The 16,007-nt window shown below is 43.4% G+C and overlaps 1 protein-coding gene across 1 annotated transcript in view; it reads right to left on the bottom strand.

The window, feature by feature from the left end:
- Window positions 1-16,007, bottom strand: part of ECHDC3 (enoyl CoA hydratase domain containing 3) — a 29,600-nt gene that overhangs the window by 6,654 nt on the left and 6,939 nt on the right. Inside the window, exons 4-7 of the mRNA XM_008586113.1 lie at window positions 15,637-15,700; window positions 12,675-12,796; window positions 10,615-10,712; window positions 5,986-6,186 (exon numbers count right to left, since the gene is read on the bottom strand). Of these exons, the coding sequence (XP_008584335.1) occupies window positions 5,986-6,186; window positions 10,615-10,712; window positions 12,675-12,796; window positions 15,637-15,700 (485 nt within the window). The remainder of the gene's footprint in view (window positions 1-5,985; window positions 6,187-10,614; window positions 10,713-12,674; window positions 12,797-15,636; window positions 15,701-16,007) is intronic.

Here is a 16,007-nt window from a genome sequence, read left to right as displayed (position 1 = left end):
CCCCCCCCTGCCTCTCCTATTGCCCACAGCCTAGCGGCTGTAAGGATGGCTAAGTTCAGAAATCACCTTGCATGGAATTATTTTAAAAGATGAAAGACACTCATCTTTCTGGAACACTCTATCTGCAGCCTTGCCAAAGGCAAGGTGAAGGGATCACATAATCTAAGTCCCTTCTGCTCTCGGAATCATTATTGCTACTTTTGGTGCAAACTTCTTTTATTATCACTTACACAGATTCACTTATAGTTAAAAAAAAATGTCCAACTGTTAAAAAGTGGGAGGTTTTATTTACATCCTTCACCCATCCTTTTTCCCACTTCATATAAAGTGACAGACTCTGTTGTGAAGGTGGATAATGAGGAACCAGGAGGGCTTGGTCCCTGTCATGCACCAGGTCTCTGGAGAAGGAAGATGTTCCCTGCTGGGCTTCAGAATCTGATTCTGGTGGCCTCTGCTGGGTCACGCTGGCTCTGACTCCTGCAGTCTCTTCTCAAACCCATGCAGCACAACAAAGACACAGCACCTCCCGGGGTGTGTCCCAGGAATGTCAGCTTTCAAGAGCAAAGAGATCAAGAGAAAATGCGAGGAGCCCAGGCAGGTGGTGAGGTGGCTGGCTGAGGGCTTCCTTCTCGTGGACTAATGGATGTGTCTGAATGCATGCACGCGAAGGAAGGAGAAAAGGGCTTGGGGCCGTCTTGGTAATTAAAGCAAATCGCTGAACTAGGTCAGTGCAGACACTGTGGTGTGACAGCCTCCTGTGCCAGTCTGGGGACGAAACTTGGACTGGCTGGAGGACGCTCTCTGCAAGGGCATGGCTGCTTCTACAATCCTGGCTCCTCTTGCTTCAGCCCCAAAGACCAAGAAGGTTTTAATGGGGTTAACACTGCTCACAGAGGAAGACTTGCCTGGAGCAAGGGCAAGGGCCAGAGGTCTAGACCGACCCCTTGCCACATTTATCCCCCCTCTGGGCCTCAATTTCCTTATCTGCCTGGGGGGGGAGTGATACCATTTAGTAGCATATTGATTTCAGCATATCGATTTTGCCCAGATAGATTAGGTAAGAGAGTGGCATTCCCTAAGAAAAAAAGCCTGTTGATATTATAGCTGATAGCACAACCTTTATTCAAGTTTCTGTGTAGTGTGCTCCCCAGAAAGAGAAGAAAACACACCTTCTCCCCCTTCTACCCATCAGTTTGTGTTGCTTTTCAGGCTGGCACCTCTTTGGTCACCCTGAGAAGTTGGTGATCTAATTTTTCCTCTCCCCAGGGGTATTTGCATTAAAAGTAACAAAAAGCACTTGAGGCCACAGCTTGACCCAGAGGCAGGGTTTGGAGTCCGATGTACCCGAGTTCCAACCCCAGGTCTGCCACTTACTAACTACGAAACATTAAACAAATGATTTAACCGCATCAGAGTCTGTTTCCTCATCTGGAAAACAGGAATAAGTACCTCCGTCCTCCTGCAGTATTGTGAAGATTAGAGATAACTGGTGTGGGCACCTCATAAATGCAGTGGTCATTATTAATATACCTTCTGCAACAGTAAATATCTGTGAATCCCTAACGTTGGCTTTTAGGCATCACACGCCTGAGAGGGGGTGATCATTTAGAGCAGAGGGGGCTTTGGGATCCCCCAAGTCACGCACGTGACAAGAACTATGGGCTGCAGCCTCCTGGGGATACTCTCCCCACCCCTGCCCTTTTGGTTGAGCATAAGTTCTTAGTCCATTGGGGCTGTTGCAACAAAGTACCATAAACTGAGTGGCTTATGGACAACAGATATTTATCTTTCACAGTTCTGGAGGCTCAAGTCCAAGATCAAGGCACCAGCAGATTCAGTGTCTGGTTAGGCCTGCTTCATCGTTTATAGACAGCTGTCTTCTCACTGTCCTCCCATGGGGAAAGGGGGCAAGGCAGCTCTCTGGGGTCTCTTTTATAAGAGCACTAATCCCATTCAAAATCCCTCCAAAGGCTCCCTGTCCTAATACCATCCTGCTGGGGGTGAGGATCTTAACATATGAGTTTGGGGGCAAGACACAGACATTCAGCCCATAGCACATGGAGTCTGTCTCCCAGGAAGCACGGGCAGCGGGTGGGGAGCTGCAGCCAGGAGCTGAGTGCCGAAGACAGGGTAAGGCACTGAGCAGAGCCCAACAGGTGTGGCCCGATGCGTGCTCACACTCACCACGCAGCCGGAGGCGTCTGAGCACAGGGGCTGATGCGGCAGGAATCAGCAGGAAGCACGCTGGATGGGGGAATCACAGGACTAATTAAATTGGCTGGGAACAGGAGATAAGTTGTTGAACTCTTCCAGGCCCTCTTGCAAATCGGGGTGTTGAACTACCCATTTTCTAGGGCTGCATGTCCCAAACTCTACGGCCACACAAATCACTGCTAAGATGTGGTGCGTCAGGGCAGGCCTGAGACCCAGCATTGCCCCCGGCTCTCTTGGGTCTGGTGCACCAGTCTGAGCATCAAGACTTTAACAACACTCTTTGCAGCTTGGAAATCCTAGTCTGTTCTAATCAGACTATTAGGAAATAGCAGGAATCAGCAGGAAGCACGCTGGATGGGGGATCACAGGACTAATTAAATTGGCTGGGAACAGGAGATAAGTTGTTGAACTCTTCCAGGCCCTCTTGCAAATCGGGGTGTTGAACTACCCATTCTCTAGGGCTGCATGTCCCAAACTCTACGGCCACACAAATCACTGCTAAGATGTGGTGCATCAGGGCAGGCCTGAGACCCAGCATTGCCCCCGGCTCTCTTGGGTCTGGTGCACCAGTCTGAGCATCAAGGCTTTAACAACACTCTTTGCAGCTTGGAAATCCTAGTCTGTTCTAATCAGACTATTAGGAAATCAGATTCCACAGACACTCAGAACTAAAATGGGTCAATAGGTGGAAGCCAAGTGTTCCTCCTGTGGAGAAATGCCTGGTTGGGGAAGAAGGGATTCTGATTTTTCACGTCCTCCCCAGGGATGCCAACTGCTTGAGGCACTGGCTCTGCTTTGCTGAGTAAGGCCAGCTCTCACTGGGGAAGGGAGCAGCTGCACCAGGCAGGGTGTTTATAGGGGGTGATGAAGATGCATTATTTAACCCATGTGAGAGGAGAGGAACACTTTACACATGGGAAAAATGATTCAGGCCCAAGCACAATCTGGCTTGAACACAAGGGCTCTGCTTCGTCCTTTCTACCTGCTCCTGGTGGACAAATCACAGCCCTGGGTCTCTGCGCACAGCCGAGCAGGTCCCCATGGTGATCAGCAGAGGGCACTGGTGACCCACACATGGTGTCTTAGCCTGTGTGAAAAGGGCTGGAATTTCTGTCCAGGCCAGCTTGCGAAAGCACCTGCTGCTTCCCTGTGGATACATGCAGGGATGTGGGGACACATGCCCATCAACCACACATACTCATGGGCCTGTGCATGGATGTGTGGGTATCACTACAATCAAGCAAAGGCGACAGGCAGGTGTTTTTGGTCAGGTTTAGATTTTTTGAATCCTAATTTTTCCTCCTAAAACAGGCCACACAGGTCAGATCTGCAGATCCAGAAACCTGGCAAAGGCCTTAAGTTCAGACAGACTTTCCCTCTTTTGAGAGTCCCTTGACCAGTACTGCAATTTCTGCTCATCAGCATTGACCCCAAACCATATTTCTTTTTTTTATTTATTTTTTATTTTTAAATTTTTTAAAAAAGATGACCGGTAAGGGGATCTCAACCCTTGGCTTGGTGTTGTCAGCACCACGCTCAGCCAGTGAGCAAACCGGCCATCCCTATATAGGATCTGAACCGTGGCCTTGGTGTTATCAGCACCACACTCTACCGAGTGAGCCACGGGCCGGCCTCCAAACCATATTTCTGATCCATGCCTCCAAGCAGCCTGGAATTAACGACCAAGGTGTAAGGACATCTTTTGACAGAACTCTGAACCACTTTCAGATGGCTGATTAGGAAAAAACTCTGAAGTCTCTAATGGAGTGATTCAGAGGCCTTCAGGGTCAGAACACGAGGAACAGAGGCCCGGAATCTGAGAACAACAATCTGAGACAGTCTTTGAACCATCTTCTGAGAAAGTCTGCTTCCTGCCAAATCTGTCTTTGGGAGGTAAAAGCTACTTAAGTTCTTACAATGTCCCTGCCCCTTCATCTGTCACACTGGCCAATTATGCAATGTGGTTCTGAGAATTGAGATTCCTTAGAACTTAAGGCCTGTTTTGTCACATTTTTCCCTCTCTCTTCTTAAAACTAGTTTAAAACTTGATAAAGATGATGTGATGCTGTTTCTAGGAATCAATAGGCCTTGATCTCAAAAGTTTGTTTGTTTAAGAATGAATTCTTATCCTGATGGTAGAGCTGATTTAAAGGTTTCTTTCATATGCCTTACCATGGAACTTTCCAGCATGTCAAGTGTTGAGGAGGATGGACAGGTACCAGACGGGCTAGCCAGAACAGCTGCCTTTTATTGTGCAAAGGCCTTGTGATTTGATTTGATTTTTTTAGAAGTAGTTTATTAAGGGCTGACCCCGTGGCTCACTTGGGAGAGTGCGGCACTGGGAGTGCTGAGGCCACGGGTTCGGATCCTATATAGGGATGGCTGGTGCGCTCACAGGCTGAGCACGGTGCAGGTGACACTACACCGAGGGTTGGGATCCCCTTACTGGTCACAAAAAAAAAAAAAAAAAAAAAAAGTAGTTTATTAACAAACTCTGGCAATAAATTTGTAATACATTTTAATTTAATGTACTAATATGAAGTAGAGGCTTAAGGCCTGGCTGGTTAGCTCAGGTGATTAGAGCGTGGAGTTATAACACCAAGGTCAAGGGTCCAGATCCCCATACTGACCAGCCACAAAAAAAAAAAAGAAAAAAGAAAAAAAGGTAGGAACTTAAGAAATTTTTATGGAATGGATATCTATACATTTAAGGTAAATTTCTATCTTGACAGAATCAAAAACATCCCTAGTCTGAAGACGTTGTAGCAGGCTGTCACCTTTTGCAGTGTGGAGAGCATGTGTGTGATCACAGGTATCTGTCTTCAGATTTTCCTCATGAGTACACATTTCTGTAAAAACTAATACGGAAGCACCATAAAAGAAAGGAGTACTTCCCTAACCTTCCTGGCCCTACTGCTTGATTTCCCTTGGGTCTCATTTCTTGTGTGCCTCAGGCATGGGAGCAACTGCTAATTTTCATAGTTGATGCTAAAATAGATAATACGTTCTAGAAAGCAATTTAGGTTCCCTACTTGCAGTGGTACATGACTGCCTGCTTTTTACAGATTTCCTGTTGAGAACAAAGATGCACTTTTTCTAGAACAAGGACGCTGCTGGATTACACTTAAGGGATGTTCAGTAAATATTATTTTATGGTGTTGTAGGAAGGAAAGAAGCTTTGTGATGAAAATGGACTTCACCGTAGTGAGCCACGACGGAACGACTTTGTAACACGGCTCTTTCTTGGGCAGCTTCAACATACCATGCACAAAAGATTCATGGTCCTGAAATGCAACTGATGCAAACCCAGTGCACTCAGTAAATCGGCTACTTTAAATCTTTTCAGGAACAAGATGGATCGTGGACAGTCTAGGCCGGTGACACTACTATCCCAGCCTCTTGATACTGGCATGACTTCAGCACACTATTAGGTCTCATGGGCAACCACTCAGGGCAACAAAACTGAGTCTCAATTGCATTTCAAATATAATTACAAAAACATGTGCCTTCATGAAAACAAAACAAAAAAACCTAACTAGTCACACCAAAGGGCATGCAAGATCGAAACGCGGTGACTTCACAAATTGAGGCCCAGTGTAAGAAGCTGTAAAGGAAGAGACAGCTGTTTGGTCCTCCTACTCCCCGACATACAAACAGACATTCTTTGGGCAGAATGTCTTGATATAAACAGTACTTTTAATAGCTAGTTTTGAAACTTCACATGCACTGGAGGAGGAAACCTAGAGAAGGGTCTGAAGGAAGCTAAATTACCTTTCTAGGCACTGCTCTCCCCAAGGCAACCCCAGGGGTGGAACAGAAGAGGCCGATGTTCACCCCAGGAGTGGCAAAAGAGGACTTGTCACTCGCCACGGCAATGTCACAGCTGGCAACCAGCTGACAACCGGCAGCTGTGGCCAAGCCATTGACCATGGCAATGACTGGGACGGGATGGTTCCGGATCAGCATCATGACCTGCAGGAGCAAACACAGCATGTCACTTCCATCCACAGTGAGGTACCACATGCATACCTATTATTTTATATGACTTTATGAGTTGACTGTTTTCAGAGCACTTTCGTATGCATTAATTTGGGAGATTTTATGGAGGAAAAAAGGGGGAAAGAAGATACCAAAAGCACTAACCTGAACCAAATATCTACTCTGAACCAGACTGTATAGTTTTGTTTTCAAGAGAACCCCATGAGGAAGGAACCCTATTTTGCAACAAGGACACTAAGTGCAGAGGGGGTGGATTGTTCAGTTTTCTTTCTTTCTTTTTTTTTTGTGACCGGTAAGGGGATCGTAACCCTTGGCTTGGTGTCGCCCCCACCACGCTCAGCCAGTGAGCGCACCGGCCATCCCTATATAGGATCTGAACCTGCGGCCTCGGCGCTCCCAGCGCCACACTCTCCCGAGTGAGCCACGGGGCTGGCCCTGATTATTCAGTTTTCTGTTTTTATTTAAGACTATGGAATCATACTTTATAGTAGTGGTTTTTGACTTTTTTGGGGGGGGCTCACCTTTTGAGAATCTGATGAATTCTAACGACCCTCTCCCCAGAAGAATGCCTGTATATATACCTGTACACAAAACTGTTCATGGATTTAGGGGATTCATGCACTCTAAAGTGAAGTGGGGGATGGGTTAGTGATAGAGCTCATTCCCAGGAAGCTGCAATAACAAGGGGAAGAACTCACAAGAACTCCTAAAGTCTTGCTGCAAAGGAAGAAAAAATTTAGTTCCATGTGTTGTCCTGTCGCTCTCTGAACTGAAGTTGCTTATGAGAAGTCAATTGACTGGGATTAAAGTTGAACAGTCTACATGTCCCCTCTGCCATCTATGAAGGGCTAGGATTTCATAAGAAACAAAAGAAAATACTCAGGTAACACAGTATATGTCAGACAACATTAAAAATGCTTATCCCTAGGAATTCTACTTCTAACATTGCCTCCTCCCTCCTCCTCCCACCCTATTTTCCACTCCCTTTTCCCTCCCAACTGCCTTGCAACATCTTAGAATTTAAAAAAATAATATTTCTAAATAATTTTTTTTAAAAAGAAAGAATCTGAAATAGATAAAAAGCTCTATGGTCAGAGATGCTTACCAAATCATTATTTTATAATAGTAAAAAATTATAAATAATACAAATATACAAAAATAAATAAATGGCAATGTAAACTAAATTACATCCATTTAATAGAATGCTGTATTTTCATTAAAATAAAAATTTCCAAGAGAAATACCAGCATGGTGGTCTGGAGCTTATGTAGTGGTCTGGAGCCAGGCTGCTAGAGTTTTATACCCAGTCTGTTAATAGCTTGCTGACTAAACCTAGACAAGTCACTTAACCCCTCAGCTTTCACATCTGTAAAATGGGCATAATAATAGCACCAACCTTACAAAACATGACAATTGCATAAATTAATATGTCTAGAGTACTTAGAATATTACCTGGTACACAGTAAGCATTCAATGCTATAGTCATTATTTTATAATTATATACTCTAAACACTCATATATGATTATTTAGACAAAAAATAGGTACACATGGAAAAATGATTAAAAAGAAATATAGCAGGGCCTGCCCCTGGCTCACTTGAGAGAGTGCGGTGCTGATAACACCAAGGCCATGGGTTCGGATCCCATATAGGCATGGCCGGTTTGCTCACTGGGTGAGCGTGGTGCTGACAACACCAAGTCAAGGGTTAAGATCCCCTTACCGGTTATCTTTAAAAAAAAAAGAAAGAAATATAGCAAAATATTTATTCTGGTTCTCTCTGGGTGGTGTGATTATGGTATGGTATTAATTATTTTTCTTCCTTTCGTTTTTCTAGATTTTCAAAACTTCCAAATAAATTCACACACACACACACACACACACACAAAATGGGCGGGGGGGGAAGAAGACATAACAACTACAATTCCTTGAAGTTGATATGACAAGCAAACAGAAAGGACATTGTTGGGAGGGAGGGGGAGCGGGAGGAGGGAGGTTTTGGTAATGGGTCGCAATAATCAACCATATTGTATATAGACAAAATAAAATTAGAAAAAAAAAACTTCCTATAATAAATACTTATTACTTTCATAAATAAAAGATATTTTAAATAAAGTTAGACAGCAGTTCAGAAAAGACAAAGTGAACTTAGATAATAAACAAGCTAGGATAATCAAACCCTTGATATTCAAGAACTCATTATATTTCCTATTTGACTTTCCTGAATTAAGTACTGTTTTGGGTTCTGCCTACTCCAAAATGTGACCTAAGTTTAACTCTGCCCTTGACTCATTAAACAGCATGACTGAGGGTTCCTAGTTATTTCCAAAAGCGAGAAAACTTGTCCCGTTGTCATTTCATTGGTGGGGTGTAAGAAGAAAGAGAAGGATCTTCTCCTGGACTAGGGTTTCCATGTCCAGACTTCAACAGCATATGAGAGAGAGACAAGGGACAAGCCTCTGGCGTAAGCCACCAAGTCAGCAACGCAGAAGGTCAACTTCGTCTTCCATAACCAAGTTCTTCTCATTCTTAATTTGCCCTCCTGTTGGTTTGTAAATAATTAACTATCATGTAGTACTTGTGGTCTGTAGCAAACCTGCCATAGTTTTTAGACGCTGAGCTAATTCAGATATTTCTATTTTCCTTTCTAAAATCAAATTTTCTCATGCATGAACTGAACAATGAAATATCTAGCTCATTCTGTTCCAATCTGCCTATTGATTACACTTGGAAATTGAGATCTTGCACAAGTTCATGGTGCTCATATTTATCCAAGACAATTTGATTTTCTTAGAATAGTATTAAAGAAATCAATACAGTTTCATTCCTATTTTACTACATCAGGACTAGGTCCTGTTTATGCACTGAGTCTTTATCAGTGAGCCAGAGGCATTATCTGTGGGTTGGAAGCTTCCAAGAAATCTGGCCTTTATCCTCTGAAGAAGCCCTGGCTCCCCTGTGGCCCTTTGGTAACCTGTTCAGATCTGAGTTCATGAAGTTTCCACAGCACAGTGATAAAAGCAGACACTTTAGGGAGGATAGGAGGGCTCTATTGATTCTCTTTGATGCTTTTCTATTTTAGCAAAACATACTGGGTATTAGTAGAAAAAACATATAAAGCACCAAGCCTTGGCAAATGCAAGAACAGAATGTTACATAAACATCATTAATACAGGAAACAAAAGACATAGGTCTCATCTCTAGCTTGTTTCCAACTCCCCATGAAGCTTCAAGTAAATCGCTCTTCCTGCTTGTCTTTCCATAAAATGAGAAAAATATAACCTGATCTCCTTACGGCTTTCTAGAAGGGCAAGGAAAACAAATGACCATCAGGAGTGTACCTCCATCACCTCCCCATTCACTTTCCTGTGGCTCACCTGTCTTGTCTGCATAGTAGGTATTCAAAATGTTTTGAATCGTCAGTAACCAAATAAGTGAATGAGTAAATCAATGAATGAATGAAAAATCAGAGTAAGTAATCTCGGGGTCAGGTTATATTTTTGAATCATCAATAACCAAATAAATGAATGAGTAAATCAATGAATGAATGAAAAATCAGAGTAAGTAATCTCGGGGTCAGGTTATAAAACTGTTTTATAATAAATGTCTTGTTTCCCAACCAGATTTCCAGTTTCAGTCTGGCAGGAAACATTTGTTTTTCTTATATTTCCCTCAATACCTTGCAAGTATTATGCTTCTAATAGGTGCTCAGTAAATATTCATTAAATGACCCATGTGTTACTTGAAGCTGGATTCTATATTCAATTTTTTTATTACCCAGGGGTTGATTTGATGTGTTCATAAATCATCCAGAATTTTTTGTACCTCTTCTTCCTCTGTGGCTATGGACAATTTTCCTCCTTAATATGGTTAAAAAGGCAGAAAAGTAAAAATAGAGAAGTTCATTTTCCTACTTGGAGGTGGTGATTATAAAGGTTGGTTTGAAAGAAGGGTTTGAAAACCATTACTGTTATTCCGTTAATAAATGTTCCCTCTTTCTCATTAACAGAGTTGTTTTAGTTTAATAATTTTAAAAATTATCATAATCTTAGGTACTTTTTCTCTAAAGATGTATGTTCCCACCTTTTACCCCTTACTCAAAACTTGTACCCCAAGACATGTCCCCACAATGCTGGAGATGACAACTATGAGAACCATCGTATATTTTATTTTTTTTGGCACATAACAGAATCAATAGCAAATTATGGTCTCCAAAGTCTAAACCAAATAATTGCATGGATGAAGGATTCACCAATGGCCACATTTTTCAGTAGGTTTGTGGTGGTTAAGTCTCATAGATAAGATCTTGTCTGTAAATTAGAATGCTAATTCTGGTTTAATATATAAAATTTCATATTATGATCGTTTTCAGGTTTGCACTGCTGACCATCATCCTGGCTTACCTCAGAACAGGTTTGAAATATTTCAGCATGATAATCACGTCCTTGCTCCTCTGTCAGTTCCTTTAAATCATGCCCAGAAGAAAACACTGGCCCCTCAGCTGCAAATATTTCCAATTGAGAAAAGAAAAGAAAAAGATGTAAACAGCCAGAGGTGGGCAGTTTGCTTATTTGTCTACTGAGCAACTTTAGCAAATAATTGCAGCCATGCTTTGGACACTGAGAGAAAGAATGACCCAATTTTGATGAGAATAATTCCCATTCGCTTAAAAAGTTATGGCCAGAATTTTGTGATGAACATGCAAGGTCAGGCCTCTGTCTCCTAAAAGTCCGTTGTGGAAACCCATGAAAACATGCAATCATACAAGGTTAAGGCTCAGTAACCAAGGTCAAGGTACTTTTTACAGAGCTGTCCCTCTGGTCTCACACTTTTGTTTTGGACTTGGTCTGTCTTCAGAGAATTGACTCATACAGGTCCACTGGAACCCACCATGCCTTGGGCAGTGTCCATGTCATTTAGTCTACAGGTGACAGCCGTCCAGAGGGGTAGAATTGGGAAGGACAGAGTGTGAAGAGAACTTGGTTCAAGCTCTTTATTGTCATTGTCATCACAACAACAATAAAATGTCATTCCACCGAGGATGTGATAACACTCTTATGTCTCCCTTTCGTTGCGGTTATTTTGATAGGCAATATTACCGTCTTTTTGCAAGTGAGGAAATGGTGTAGTTAAGAAGTTAGCTGCCTTTGCTATATATCCAGGTGGATGCTGAACTCTGAGTTCTAGTTTCTTTTCGACAAAAAGGAAAAAAAAAAAAAAAGTTATGGCCAGAATTTTGTGATGAACATGCAAGGTCAGGCCTCTGTCTCCTAAAAGTCCATTGTGGAAACCCATGAAAACATGCAATCATACAAGGTTAAGGCTCAGTAACCAAGGTCAAGGTACTTTTTACAGAGCTGTCCCTCTGGTCTCACACTTTTGTTTTGGACTTGGTCTGTCTTCAGAGAATTGACTCATACAGGTCCACTGGAACCCACCATGCCTTGGGCAGTGTCCATGTCATTTAGTCTACAGGTGACAGCCATCCAGAGGGGTAGAATTGGGAAGGACAGATTGTGAAGAGAACTTGGTTCAAGCTCTTTATTGTCATTGTCATCACAACAACAATAAAATGTCATTCCACCGAGGATGTGATAACACTCTTATGTCTCCCTTTCGTTGTGGTTATTTTGATAGGCAATATTACCATCTTTTTGCAAGTGAGGAAATGGTGTAGTTAAGTTAGCTGCCTTTGCTATATATCCAGGTGGATGCTGAACTCTGAGTTCTAGTTTCTTTTCCCTTCACCATATAATACAGATGAAAATGTATGTTTAACCCTTGATAAGAAGATAACATTCTGAGTACGTGCCTCCTGAAACAATGACTCTTAATTTATAAAACAAAGCATCACAGAATACCATTTGTTATATTTTTCTGTGGATGCCTGAAAATGCTGACATTGCTATTATTTACACCACCACTATCATCCCAAGAAAAGATAATTCTGTAAAAATTCTTATTGGGAAAAAAAGCAAGGACAGAAACGGGCAAAAAATGTCATGTTCTCTGGCACCATTAAACAATACACTGCAGATATCAGTTTAGAAGCTTGGTGAGAACAAAAAAGACAAACCAATCAAACTCCCTAAAAGCCAGGTCTTAGCTGACTACGCAATCTACCAAAAGGATTAATGACTAAACCCATTTTATAAAGTCCATGAAGAAATCAATTCTGATTTTGATGCGAAGATCAGCATAGCCAAGTGTGGCAATGTTTAGAATTTGATAAAAAGGAAAAGACATATTTTCAGTGAAAAATAATCCTTGCTATAATTTCTGCAGGTAACAGCGTTAGGACCAAGTCCCCAACTACACAGGAGTTTTCCATAATTAAGGTTCCTGTAAAGGAGCTTCAAAATGACTCTCCAGTTAAGTGAGCAAATGTCCCAATTAACCGAAGAATTTCAAGAAATCTCTTCTGGGCATTGCAGAACACTAAGGACAGATATCGGCTAAATACCTGAGATTATAATGACTTTCAGATCTTTGCTTTCAGCTTCATGGAGAATGTCACTTTGGAGCGATTTCAGCATTGCAAGTGACAGCGCATTCCTCTTCTTCGGATTGCTCAAGACAATGTTCCTGCGAAGAACATTTTATAGTCATTGGGTCACACACCAGTCAAAATAAGTAAGGACCCCTGCAATTCCTTTCTAATTTGGGAGCTATCTTAAAAACACAAGAGCAGACAACTGCTGGTGCTTAGGGCCAATTTTGAGGGTCTGTCAACTCTCTAGAGTTACAGCTAAGTCAAAACAAGAAAAAGATAATCTGAAGTGCCGGCTGGTTTTTCCTCCCTCTTCCCTTGATTTGTTTCTCTTTTGCTCCTCATTTGCTGTCAGAAACATGACTGCCACCTCCACGGAAGGGGTGAGTCATAGCAGTTCCAAAATCATCACCACCCATTCAGAGAGAATGTAAGGTTTGTATGACAGCGACAGGAACCAGAGGAAGCTGACAAATGGTGGCTACCTGCAACTTATTTCTTCCTGTTGTTCTTTGGAATAAGGTTAGAAATGGAGCAGAGAATGAAAATCCACCCCCAGATCTCCTCCTACCCACTCCAAAGAAAAGGGAGCTGAGGTACAGCTGCAATTACACATACACAACAGCATTTTTTCATGTTTTATAGTGGCGTCCTGTAATTCTGCAAAATAATTTGCACTGTCTGAGAAAGGGATGATATATAAAGAAAACAGGACAAAACCATACAGGAAGAGGGCTCTGCTGGACATACTGTCGCACCAAAAAGCTGGTATTCAAAGGGACTGTTCACTATTTTAAGATATTCCACACACTGAATACAATAACCTGTACTGGCACCTTACTGCCACTATACGGAAATGTCTTACTTTTGCTGTTATAAGAAATGGACAAGTCAAATGCCAGATTATTCTTACATATTTTATATCTGTTTCCTATCAGTCTTTATCCACATGATTTCTGCCTTTCTCATTCTTTTATGAATCTGATATTCCCACTGCTATGTAGTCAACTTGCACCCTCCATAAATAGCATGTTGTGCCATTGTTTTCTGGAAAACAACTTTGATGACTGAACATATTCCAATGCAGTAAGAATAACCATTTTTTGGAATACCATTTCCATTTTGCTGCGGTCTTCAGGTGGCTGTGATGTTCCTTGTTTTGTTTCTCATAAACATGTTCTCACATAAGTACAAAAATTACTTACAGCTAATATGCTGATAGACTTTGAAGCCTATATATGGGGGTTGCTGGTGATGGTGAGAGAATGGCTTATAAACCTTTCGGGCCAGCCGCGTGGCTCACTCGGGAGAGTGCAGCGCTGGTAGTGCCGAGGCTGCGGGTTTGGATCCTACATAGGGATGGCCGGTGCACTCACTGGCTGAGCGCGGTGCAGACCACACTGTGCTGACGGTTGCGATCCCCTTACCAGTCAAAAAAAAAAAAACAAACAAACAAAAAAATAAATAAAAATAAACCTCTCAATAAAATAATGAGTGTGTTTGCTGTAGCAAATACAAAAGGCTGCCATCCCATCAGTGACATATGCTTAAATTAAATTCTAAGGCCTTTGGCAAAATTGTGTAAAAAGATTCCAGCCCCAGACACCCTTGCCTCACAGCAGTACCTGCTCATAGGTGTCCCATTAACCCTTCTGCTCACATATCCGAAGAGGAAAGAATGAGGTTGCCACCAGGTCATGTGATAAAAACATAGAGTAAAGGCAAGAGATCGTCCCTTTAAATGTCCCGATGAGCTGTCTGAAGATCATCATTGCAAACCACGAGAAGGCCTGTGAAGTGAGGGACTGTCATGTTCACACACAGAGGAGACACTCAGTAAATATCTGTTGACTGAATTAATGACAAAAGGTAGCATTTATAATTTTTCACAGTCAACTCTGCTGACTGTGGTGGTCTGACATCACATCCAGTTTCTTTGCCGTCTCTTTTAAACCCGAGTGGTGAGCAGTGCGAGATGGCACAGCGGAGTGGAAATGAGGAGGCAGAGGGACCTGTCTCTGACTCCTGGCGGTTCTGCCTGCTGGGTGTGTGGCCTTGAGCAGGCTGTTGACTCTGTGAACATGTTTCCTCACTGTAAAGCAGGGATAGTATTTACTTACCTTGCAGGCCACTGTAAGAATGGAGAACTATGATTGCAAAGTGTATAGCACAGTCCTTGATTCAAAGCTGGCCCTCGTGAAATGACAGCATTACTGCTGGGAGGAACAGCTTGCCCAAGCTCACCTGCTTAGTGGCTACCATGGTACTACTTTACTGCTTGGGTGGGGGGTTTCCTACTGCTGCCAAATGATTCCTAGCATTTATGATAGATCATTCCAATCATCTTTTCTGATTTATGTTTAATTCTGGAAAACTCAACTGGCCTTCTTCTGGCTGCCATGCTGGGTGGGGTGTCTGCAGACCTGTATGCCAAGCACCTTGCAGAATAGAAGGAAGGCAGGGTGGAGTGGTGAGGGGGGATGAGAGGAGGGGGGAAGAAAAGGAAAAAGCTGCAGGCCTTGGGCTGGCTCTCTACTCCTTTTGGGGAACACCTAGGAGTCTGAGGACTGTACATTCAAACAAGGCCTTCTAGGTCTCAGGAAGGTACACTTGTCCGGGTAGGAGAAGAAACATTCCGTTCAGCAGTTAGCTTGATCTGTAACTCAAATGCTGAAACACAGTATACAGGCCTCCTTTTGTACTTCTGTCCTGGCCAGGCAAACATTAGGGTCAGGCCAAGCTGGGACCAGGAGCTCTCCAATCTTTATTACTGCATCATCCGGGTTCCAGTTGGTGCACAGGTGTGTTTTTAAAGGTTTTAGGTTTGTTGCGCAAAAGGGCAGAGCTCAGGACGGTGTCTTTTAGCTTATTTACTGACCTGTCCCCACCCCTGCACTTTTGGGTGAGGGCCAAGGAGCAGCTCGGCCAAGCCTACCTTGGAGCCAGGGGCACAGAGACCTCGAAGGCCACATCAGCGGTGGGCGCACCTGCAGGGCTGCCTACAGGCGGTCCAAAGTCCAATAACTACTCAGGTCGCTTGCTCTGAGGGTTCAGGGAGAGTGCTGGGCCCTGCAAGGCAGTCCCACCCACAGTCCTCCCGCTGCTACCTCGTCCAGGCGAGGGACATCTGTGAACCCGGTATGCGGGGACGGCTTCCCCAAAGAGATGAAGCGGCCAGATTGGGCAGTGACGGCGAGGACCGACCTGACCGCCAACCCAGCCCTCGGCGGACTCAGCGGGGGCCGGGGGGCGGGCCGGGCGCGTGGCCGGCCTCCGCTGCCCGACGCCCCGGGTTCCGCCCCAGCC

This window comes from Galeopterus variegatus, unplaced genomic scaffold (assembly GCF_000696425.1).
Source record: "Galeopterus variegatus unplaced genomic scaffold, G_variegatus-3.0.2 Scaffold3834, whole genome shotgun sequence".
Taxonomy (NCBI): Eukaryota; Metazoa; Chordata; class Mammalia; order Dermoptera; family Cynocephalidae; genus Galeopterus; species Galeopterus variegatus.
The sequence above is the reverse complement of the archived record's forward strand: the minus strand, read 5'-3'. Positions and strand labels throughout refer to the sequence as shown.